The sequence below is a fragment of the Limulus polyphemus genome, unplaced genomic scaffold (genome assembly GCF_000517525.1).
Source record: "Limulus polyphemus unplaced genomic scaffold, Limulus_polyphemus-2.1.2 Scaffold1571, whole genome shotgun sequence".
In the NCBI taxonomy this organism is placed as follows: Eukaryota; Metazoa; Arthropoda; class Merostomata; order Xiphosura; family Limulidae; genus Limulus; species Limulus polyphemus.
In genome coordinates this window covers 34,482-46,155 of record NW_013667181.1, presented here as the reverse complement: position 1 = coordinate 46,155, position 11,674 = coordinate 34,482, and the positions used below count along the sequence as shown (strand labels likewise).

Genomic DNA, 11,674 nt, shown 5'->3' with positions numbered 1-11,674 from the left:
GGTTTGTTACAGTACCAGCAAAGTCCCCCAAACTTCTCTTGAGAGCTGCCCTGTTCTGGCCTTGAATCCAGATGACTGTACAAACCTCGGTACCTCTGTGCTGGACTTAACGTAGGATTCCAATTCGAGAGCTCTGGCCATTGCATCCTGCATGGTAGAGGGGTGTGCTTGCTTCACTTGTATCTTAAGTTGTGGACTGTCCAAGGCATCTACAAACTGATCCCTCAGCAACAATTTGAGGATATCGGGTGGTGCAGTTTGGTAGGCCTTGTGTGCCATGCTTTCCAAGTTTTGTGCCAGCTCTTGCAGGCTCTCCCCTTTAGCACGGACTCTCGTCCTGAACCTGGCCCTGTAGACTTCCGACTAATTCTGGGTTCCGTACCTGAGTTCCAGAGCCTCTACCAGTGCTCTGTAATTGTGTCTGTTGGCTGCTGTCAACTGTTCAAGTATTTCCAGTGGTTGTCCCTTCAAGCTTGTTGCCAGATATACAGCTTTCTGCTCCTCTGTCCATCCATTCATCTCTGCCAGTAGCTCAAATTGTGCTCTATATGCTTCCCACGGTGCCTTCCCATCGAATTCCTGGGTCACTGGGTCACTGACCTATTTTGGCTGACCTATGAGAAATCCTATAGAAAAATATGATGTAATGATGATGTTCTGAAAACTAGTCTTCCCATCATTAGTATTTGCCATAACATCATTGGAAGGTGCAAGCAAGTGTGGACCTCTTTTACTTTAGTCTTATGTTTGTACTATCTTCACACGTTTGAAAATAAGACTTGTTGATTAGATTGCACTAGGTTACAGAATTTTGTATGATTAAATTCCGAGATATTTGACATCCACTGCTATTGTATTGACTAACGTGAAAATTATGTCTACGTACCTTGAGTTTTCCAAGGCCATGAGGGCTTTATAATTGATGCTGGGATTGAACATTCTGGCACAGTGAAGAAACACTGGACATAAAAATTCAACTGTACATGCCATGACCACAACTGTACACATATCATTGAAGTCCAAACCAAGAACATGAAGAGAACCCACTTCCAAGGAGCAATAAGGAAGTGCTTACCCAAAGCTTATTGACTATGTCAAAGTAACACCAACAGCTCTAAAAGGCTTTGATGTAATGGTGATGTGGAAAAGAAGCTGATGTTACGTGATCATTTATTATTTCTGCATATGAAACTAGGCAAACTACAGACAAACCTTCAGCACATCTCCCATCCATGTCTGAAACATTGATTTGGTGCCAATTATATTTCCAATCCTTCATTGTGTTGTCCTGTAAGAAACAGTTGGAATCTGGCAGAAAACAAAACTCAAACCAGTCTTGTACACTAAAGAGACAACCCTGGTTGAGGTACAAAAGCTTATCAACTCTTTCCATACAGGCTGCATGTGATGCAAGCAGAACTGTGGTGCACTGAGTTGTGTGGCTGTGAAGCATGATGTTTCAACAATCACTTCACAGAATATTCTGATAGTGATAACAACAAAGAGCGAGTCTAATGGTATAACTACATTTAATTGTTTATATGATTTGCTACATACCTAAGTAACTTGTTGAATAATTAGATAATGAACAATGTATGCAAAGATTCATAATAGATCTTTGTCAGCAACATCATTGTAGAGTACCATGTATACAGATTAATGTACTTGTATGTTGTTAAAACAATAAAACATTATTATCTTAACAGTAATATACATTTCTAAATTCATGTAATTTATCATGATCATTGCAAAATGATTGAATAGAAATACACTGTTTGCTTTGGTTGCTGTATCTGTCTTATATATATATTTACTATCCAGTACACTTGCATCATATGGTATAACTTTGTGATTACTCTCATTTTCTTAATCATTTATTTACATTTCACACATAAACTATATACTAAAATGTTTGAAATAACATTTCCTAATGAATAAAGTTATTGTTCTAGCACTCTTTGGAACAAGTCTATCAGTATTGTTGCATCATCGAGGTCACATGACTAGTGTGACGCCACCTATTTTCTAGAAGTATCTTGTTCCTTCGTGAATGCCCTAGCATTTACTAGATATATGTTTTTCTGGTATATAAATAAGACGCTCACAACGTGACGGAATAATGTGTGTGTAGATAGTGAGTAATTGAACTGCAGTCAGAAGTATTGTTGGCGTTCGTTGATATAGCGTTTGTTATAGAGCGACTGTTGAAAATAAGTGTATCGTAAAGTTGTATTCGGAAAGAATAAACCAGTTTTATTAAGTATGGACTTGTGTCGCTAAAGTTTCGTCGGAACGAAGTTACGGAAAATCAATTAAGAAACGGAAACGTAACAGTATGAAAAGTAAAATTTGCCCCTGTCTCCTTTTTTGTAGTAAATATGTATGTTTCGGAAAATTATTGCATATTAGAATTACTTTAAAGAGGAATTAAAATGCTGTCATTTGACGTTAAGGTTTTCTTCTTATCTTTAAAATTGTTGAAAATACAATTATTTTTGGTGAATTATTATGGTACTTATTTGGTATTTATTATTATGCATGGTTGCTATGGTAAAAATCTAATTAATATATGACATACCTATTTGATTTGACCTTATCCATCTATTTCATGAAGGTGATGTGTATCTTAACTTAAAAATGTAGGTTGTGTTGTTAGAATTATGGTTGGATTCACTCCGAAGACCCATCCATGGCTGCTGGTCTATAATGGAAGTAAACTTAAAAAACTTACTATTGGTATTGGAATAAAAAATAATCAAGTGCTAAAACAAAGATATACTCACTGTCTATACACAAAACAATGTCATCACTTTCAGAGTATGTGTGAAAGTCATGTCACTGTAGTCACCCTATGTTACAATTGCTTATACTAACTTGACCCTGTGTCTACTCCTTGGAGTGGAGTAAGCCAATTTTAAGGGGAGGTTCAAATACTTTTACAAGTCTGTATCAGTTGTGGTTTTATCTCTTGAATATACTTGTTTGGAACAGTCATTGATATAAAGGATACCACACAAGGACCTATTCTTGACATAAAAGTTGTATATTTCTATGATTTTCTCTCACTCTAAGCTTTTGCTTTGATTCTGTCTTTGTCTGATGCAGAAACTTTACATTCCAGCAGCCATTTGAAGCCTTATTATGAGTAAGAAGCTGGCCACTGGGTAAAAGACTGATTTACACAACTGTAAATATAGATGTTGTATTTAGTCACTTATATTCCATATATTGGCCATGTTCAAAGTATTAATTACTCTGCATAACATTTCCAGATCCTGCTTGTTTTGTGGTTGCTTGTATCTGTTGGACATCAGTGTACCTGAATACCATCACATGATCAGGTGGCCTATAAGAAAGGAAAATAAACACCCTTTATTTCAAGTACCTCAACCAAAGTGAACACTCCACATTTTTTCCAATCTTCAACATTTTTTCTCTCACACATTTACACCTCACTTCTAAAAAAATACCCCCTCCATTTCGTTTTTACATGTATAAGCACAGTCCTCACAAATAACCATAAAACTTAACATTGTTTTCACAACCATTAACTTAGTGTTACAAAGATTAGGTTAAAAGAAGTAAGGTTACTTTTAATTATTATTACAGTATAACTAATCTATTGTAATAGTCTTCAAAGATCCATAATGTGATCTCCTATGTTCAAACAGTTCCTAAAAAGTATATTTAGGACTTCCTCATGCACTGCATTTCTCAAGCTGCTTAATTGAGCCCATTATGTACAAACATCTCTATTTCTCTCCTATGCTAAACCTTTTCTACGCATCTAGAGTAACTATTTTACTTGTTGATCCAGATATCCTGATAATCTCTTATTTCCACCAAGCAAGGAAGATCTGGAAAGAGCTACTCAATGATTTCATTCCTTAAATCTCTGAAGTAGATCATTGTACTTGGTTTGTAACTCCTTCAGCCTGCCTGTAATAACAATCTTAGCTCTAATATGTTCTATGAACAGAGCATCTTGAATTCTTGCTGGTGAACCATCTATTCATCTACATCTTCTTTAATTTGAGCACTTGGTTATGAAATTCTAGTCCTGTTTTTTTAATATACATGTATATTGTCAATCTAATGCAATTACCATAATAATTTTTGTCAATAATAAAATGTACAAATGCTTATGATAAAATAAATGATACATTAAACTACTTTAGAAAGTTAATTCAAAATATTGGATATCATTTTCAATTTTAAAATGTATAGAAAAGGAGCTTATTCAAATTGTGGTTATTGGAAAGCTAGAATGTCATTTATTAAATATCTTCTTTTAAAGCATTGGTGAAAAATTAATAAACCATGTTAATATTTATGAACTTGGCTATATTATGTTTACTTATTCTTTACTTTGTAGTATGTTAGAACTTGTCAGTTATATTAATGTTATCTTGAGATAAAACAGAAGGAATAATAATTATGTGCCTGTAAAACTTAAACAGTAACAACAGAATCTTCATATTTCTTATAATATTTAATTTGTTACTTGCTTTTGGATTTAATTTTATACAAACCAAGTCATAAAAGTTGGCAGTTAATGTTTTATTTTTAAACTTTTAACTGGAAACTTGTGTTTCGTAATATTTTTAATGCTGCTAATTAACAAACCATGTATAACATACTTTATTAGCTTTATGTTTGCATTTTCTAAGGATAGTTTGTAATGCATTTTATTCATTTGATGCTTGGTTAATGTGTGTGTGTGTGTATCATGCACTTGTGCTTCACTATGACAAATTCCATTCATAAAACCATGTGCAAGCTCTAGGTTGTAATATTTTTTTTCTTTTAAATCTACATCACATAGATAACATCAATTCTTAAGTATATTCAAAACAGATATCCTCACATTTTTGACACTTTTAAATCAATATGATAGGTGTGTAAGAACTTATTTTTTAGCAAAAGATCTCAGTGGAGATATGTTTTGAATTTTCTTTCTGGCTGATTCTTTTTTTAGTTGAACAAAACAGTGTTCTAGTATTTACATTTTGATGTATAGAGCTCATTGCTAAATGCTTAAGTAGCATAGTTTCTAATGCTGTTTTTTTTCTTTCAACTATTTATTGCAGGACAATGACAGAAACCACTTTTGTAAAGCCTCTGTCACTTGCTGAATCAAAGAAGAAGAATTATATAAATATAGTAAAAACTCATTTTAACAAAAAATTTGGAAGTGACCCATCCTTCTATGTGAGAGCTCCTGGTAGAGTCAATCTGATTGGTGAACATATCGATTATTGTGGTTATGCTGTTTTCCCCATGGCTATTGAACAAGATATTCTTGTAGCCATAAGTCTTAATGGTAGTAATAAAATCAACCTGACTAATGTTAAAGAATCCTTGTATCCAGACTTTACTACTTCTCTTGATGTACTCAAGATTGATTCGTTAAATCCAAAATGGTATCACTACTATTTGTGTGGGTTTTTGGGGATGGTTGAGCATGCCTCGTATGACTATCTTTCTTCATCATCTGGTTTGGATATAGCAGTTCTAGGTACTGTTCCACCATCTGCAGGGCTTTCCAGTTCTAGTGCACTGGTCTGTGCTGCAGCTCTAGCTACAATGCATGCCTATAGGTAAATTGTGTTATATTTTGTTTGTTTTTCATTTCATCTACAAACATTCCTAGTATTTAATCTTTAACATTGCTTTAATTTATTTGAAAAATGAACTTCAAGTTTCTAAAATATTTTAGATGTTTTTAAATGATTTTTTTTTCTGTTTGAGAAGGTTTACATATATAAAAAAAAATCATATTGTGCAAGTAGGAGGTGGTGTTTATATTGCCTCATTTCTTTAGAAACAAAAACTACATTTATTCAACATTATTTATTTAGTGTGTATGTACATTGTCTCTGCTTTGAACGTTAGTGATAAGAGAAGCAGACATACCATCTTAAAGTTTTCTAGAAGTATGGGATGGTTGTTATTCTCACTGTGCAATCTGATACAAGCTAAGTGATCCACCAGAGCCTTGTATCTGATTATCTTAAAGTTGTACGAAACCAAATTATCTACATATCTTTGTATATTGTAGAATAGAGTCAGGTGATTAACTTGATTGATATAATTAATTACCCATGAGCATCAATTACATTTATTAGTTTTATATAAAATAATGAGTTAATTGATATTATGATCAAATCATTTAATGTCATTATGATTTTAATTATCTAATCAAAATTAGTGTTTCTGATTCTTACCACTTTTAATTATTCCAACTATCTAAGTAATCAAAATATTGCTATTATGACTTATCATTATTATTTTCAAGTAATTCAAGGTTGTTCAGCTTAATTGATTAGTGTTCACAACTCATGAGAATAATCACTGATCACGATTAGTGTTTCCAAATATTAATTTTGATTATTACAATTACCCAAATTGTATGTGAGAATAATCACTTAGTTGGTTAATGAGCCAGGGGATTAGTTGATTATCAAATTCCAATAATTGTCCAGCTCTGTTACATAAACATATACCATGAATGCATTGACTATTTAAATAATTTGTTTTCAGGTTTATCATTTGCATGTTGTGGATAAATAATCTTTTAGTTTTGAAATTATATATTACTTTTTCAAATAGCTTTGAAACATTATAATTTGTAATGTATATTTGGTTACAACATTTTATTTTAATGCTTAACTTTGAGTGAAAGTACCATTTTTTATAATTTGTTTACGTAATGGTTCTTCTATTAAATTTAAGTATTACATTTTAATAAGCCTAACTTAATCTGTTTTTACTTAATTTCCCATTTGGATGAATAAGTTAGGGTCATTCCATGTTGTCTTGATCAGTGCCTCCAGAATGGTTCTTTTAGGTCTGCTGAAATTTATTAGACTGTTAAGTCCATACAAAAAGAGCAATTGTGCAAAATTTCAGAGTGGCATCTCAAATAATAACTATGTTTTACCTTTCCAAACATATGGAACTGAGAATTAAAAAAAACAACAAATTCTATATATTATATTTAGGTTTTCTATTACAAATGAAGGTTTGTATTGGTCTGAAATTTCACCATTAGTGATATGATGTGATGTAGCTAGTCAGGGTTCTTGCTAGGGTCCCAGAACTTTTTTTTTTTTTCATTAAGAGTCCCATAGGTATAATTTTATAAACTAAATTCACAAAAAGCACTATTGATAGTGTACACTATATGCTTATCTCCTGCAAGTGGAAATGAGCATGTTAATGCTCAATGAAAAACTTTATTTACAATTTATATTACATGTTGTTTCCATTTGATTTTTTTTATCAGTGTTAAAGAAGTTAAGAACACTTTCATGTTGGTTACCCTCAGCAAGTGTTAAAAACTATTATTTATAATGAACACTATGTGTTGCTTACCCTCAGCAAGTGATAAATAAGACAATATGCAAGAGAATAAAATGAACAGCTTTTCCAATTAACATGAAAATATCTTCTGTTTTTAAGGTATCATTGCTTAAAAGTGACCACTTGATTTCTTATTTTCCTTTGATTTGTTTTGGTCCAATTAACGTGTTTATAAACAAGTTATTATAAAAACCTGCTTATGTACCAACTACTAAACATTGAAAATTCTGAAACACACTTACATCTGACTAAAGTTTCTATCCTCTGCCCATCTAAGCATTGGTATGAATCTTACCTCACGTGCTCTAACCTTTATACCCCATTATATTACCCATAGCAAGTTAAATTTTGTGATTCTCTCCGCCTACATCAATGTGCCCTTTTCCCAGAACTGTATATAAGCTCCCCGTTATTACTTCCTATTCACTTTTCTCGATGGCAGAATGTTATAACGACAGTTTTATGTGCTTACAGCAGGTTTCTCTTGCAAGTTGTATAAATTTAGTCACACCTAGCTTTGGATGATTTTTTTTTTGACATGTCTTATTGGGTTTTGAGTTTATTGTCTATATTATTTATTTTCCACAAAAAAAAATGTGACATTTCAGATATGAATTCTCACATTCACATCTCTGATACAGAGTATCCTAGTGCTCCCACCCTGCCACATCTGGAGTCTAGCATTGCCTGGGTGTTGGGTGAAGGCTCCCTTTTTGTGGAGGGTGTGTAATCCTTCATATGAAGAGTCTTGCATGAGGTCTGATGTTTCTTCTCCTGTCAGTTCAGAGGCTGAGCTTTTGGGGGATCAGGGGAAAACTGGTGAGAATTTGGACTATATTTTTCTGTCTCCTTCTTTTGCTCAGACAGCTAATCATGAGCCTCAGATGGACATCTCATCTTGTGCTCCATTTTTGTAACTAGTACGTCAAGATTTTAATGTCTTGAGCATTCAACTTCATTCTTTGACCCTTTGAGATCTCCGAGAAGCTCTTTTTCTCAGACATTCAATTTTTGCATGTATTCCAGATTCCATGGAATCTTGGATGTATGTGGCCTTTCTCCACTCTTCTCTTTCAACACTAGCCTCTTACCTTTCCTGGTTTTCTACTGGATGGTTTCCTGCATCTCCCATTCTGGTTTTCAGACGTCCTGTATTGGCTCCATGTTCTATCAGAACACAAGGGAGATATTTCACCCTTATCAGCAGACATCTTCTGCTTATGTGGAGTGCTGAAAACAGCATCAGGGACTACTCTATAGGATCTGGTCCTGTAAGGGCTCGACTCAGAGGGTTCGTGTCTGTATAGGAGACCTTCGCCACTGATCAATGTCATTCAGGCTCTTATGAGAGGACTGGTCCTTCATATCACATCTTTTCTTCCATTGTCTATCATACCGGTTGTCTTTTCCCTACTCAAGGATCATCTTGCATCCAGTTGTCAAGCACAAGCCATCCAGGATCTTCTGCACAACGAGGCCATAGAGTGTGTCAACTCCTCTCTCGAGGGTTTTATTCCCATTTGTTTATAGTACCAAAGAAGACTGGTGATTGGCAACCTGTCATCGACCTTTCTTATCACGGTTGTTTCCTCCAGCTTCTTAAATTTACCATGGAGTCATTTATTTCCCTCTGGTAGCATCTTGCACCCAATCTATGATGACAAAGTTTGATGTCTTCATGATATCTGTTTTGTGCATGAGAGACAGGTTTTTCAGTTTTGTGCACTCCCATTCAGCGTTGTATCTACTCCATATGTCTTTTGCCAGATAGTCAAATCCTTTTCACATCATCTTCACTCATTGGGCATTCACATTCACCTTTATATGGATGACTGGCTTGTTCTTGCTCATTCATGCCACTTGGCAGAGCTTCACGCTTGAGCTCTTTTATCTGCAGCTGCTAGAGCTGGGTTTCTGTAGAAGTTATTCTTACTTCCACACAGTACCTCGTCCATTTAGGGATACTTTTCAATTCGCAACTCAGTCGGGCCCAACCTTCTTCTCCTCTACACTGGAATGGGCTGTTCTTCTAATACAGTCATTGGAGCATGAAGTTCTATCTCTTTTGGGGATGTGGGCAACCTTGGACTCGCTCCTTCCTTTGGGTCAGGCCCACATGTTCTTCATACAGTTGTCCTTATGGGACCAATGGAACATTTGCATGGATGCATTGGATTGTCTGGTGATCCTACTGACTTCCAGTCTGCCTGATCCTAGCTGGTGGTTGAACAGGTGTCCCTCTCCTTCCCCCATGTCAAGAGATACATCTTTTCATATGTTTCTATCCAGGGATGGGAAACTTGTTTAGGGGATATGGAATTCAATTTTTTAGAGTTTCTAGCAGTTCAATGAGCTATGTATTTGACTCTTGAATCATTGCAAGGGAAGGTGGTATTGCTTCACTCAGACAATTCCACTGTGGTCTCCTACATTTTCAAACAAGGGGGGTACTCACTCCAGATCTCTTTGTTTTCAGACATTGTATCTTCTCTCTTAGGCCCACAAGTTATAGTTTTTGACCATGAATTGTCATAGAATTTGTCTGTTACAACACACATTCTCTGAAATCAGTGTAATTAGGCTGAGGAGGTTGTGTGCATTTGTCACTATATCTAATTGGGTTTGCTTGTGATTTTATTTTATGTGGCTGAGCATTTGCTTTTTATGAATTTATTTTTCATTTATCTTCATGTGATGGACTGTATTCTAGTTACATTGTGTTTTTGTCTTTTCTCATGGTAATATCCTGTCTTTAAACCTAACAGTGCTATAGTATGTATTCATGGGGTTTGAAATGAATATTATTTAAATATTTTGGTACGCATTGAGTGAGCTAACAAAATTGACTTTTCACTGTAGCATATGCTCTTGTGTGCATTTGGATGTTATAGATAACAACTAGGATATTTGATTTCAATTGCTAAGGTATTTTTTGCTTCCTAGTAATCATATGTGATATTAGTCATGTTACCTATAGAAAAACCACCTTCTCTGATTAACGTTTTCATAATGCCTAATTCCAGTGATTTAAGCAGAATGAAGAGCTGTCAAGCATTTGTTATCAAAATAAGCACTTGTATTACATAGTTGAAGAGTTTCTCTGATAATATTGTTGATGTAATGAGATAATGAAGTAAAATAAGGACACCTATTGAGGATTGAGATAGAAAACACAAATGTTCTCAATGTATTTTACCCTTGGGTATTGAAAGGTGAAATTCTTGCATGGTATATTTTATTTTACCAGTGCTTCAACTTTTTCCTAACTCTGCTTAAAATTCACTCCAATTATGGTTTTTCGTTATCACAATTTTTAAATTTGATGAGGCTTTCTAAATTTCTTACACTGGTTATGACATTTTCAGGTGATTAATATTCCTTTTAGCCAACAAATAAAATTTCCTCTACTCTTCTGATTAATTTTTCAGTGCTTTCATCAGTAACCTGTTTCTTCAACTTCTTGTATAAGTAAGAATTCCTTGTTTGAAGCTGAACATTGCTGAATGGATGGATACCTGTCTCCTAGGTGGTTTCTACATAATTTTAGTTTTTCTAGTTTTCTGTATTTCATTCACTTGGTGAAGCTCTACCAGTTTCTTTTCTTGCTTATGACTTCTTGACTTCTGATGTAGTATTTTTGAGTAACACTGATTTCCTCTAGGGTTGACAAAATATGTACATAGAATAATTGGAAAATTGTTAAGATATTTATTGCAAAACTATTCTATGTGTTTTAACTGAGCTTGTGAAAAATAAGAGACTAAACAGAAATTAAAAATCACAATAAAAAAAATCTTTATTCAAATATATGCAGTGAAAATGTATTTTACTTACTACAATAAATATTTGCTTTTACTAGAGTTAGTTAGTTAAATCCTTGCTGAACATTTGCAAGGCATGTAAGCTTTGCTTTCAAGTGACAGAAGTAGATTAAAATGGTGATCCTTTATGACAGGTACTAGCACCCATTCCAGGGGTACAGCTGGTTAGACTGGAACAAATGTAGTAAAAGGTACAACAGTGGCATGGGCTTTCCTCAAACTTCCAACCATGTGACTACAAGTTTAAAACACAAAGCTGCTGAGCCATGCTGCCTGTTTACAGGAGAGAGAGAGGTTTAAAGTTATCTAACTTACTCTGTCAAGATCTTGTACCAGAATATATTGCATGTTACTTATGTAACTCATTAACATCAGACTTACGCAGAGGAATTAGTGCTACGCAGGCAACTGGTCATTCCTAGTGAAATGCAACGGAGGTCATGACCTCTAGAGATCACCTGACTGCCAATGAAAAAAGTGACCATTTA

At 34.3% G+C, this 11,674-nt stretch overlaps 1 protein-coding gene across 5 annotated transcripts in view; it reads left to right on the top strand.

Moving 5' to 3' along the window:
- LOC106464148 (N-acetylgalactosamine kinase-like) overlaps nucleotides 1-11,674 on the top strand; it is a 49,599-nt gene that overhangs the window by 10,205 nt on the left and 27,720 nt on the right. For 4 of the 5 annotated variants that reach the window (XM_022391830.1, XM_022391828.1, XM_022391831.1 and 1 more), the window contains exon 2: nucleotides 5,091-5,600. In XM_022391830.1, the coding sequence (XP_022247538.1) occupies nucleotides 5,095-5,600 (506 nt within the window). In that variant the 5' untranslated portion in view covers nucleotides 5,091-5,094. Of the gene's footprint in view, nucleotides 1-3,121; nucleotides 3,165-5,090; nucleotides 5,601-11,674 lie in introns of those variants that run through there. The other variant, XM_022391829.1, reaches the window with a different exon arrangement.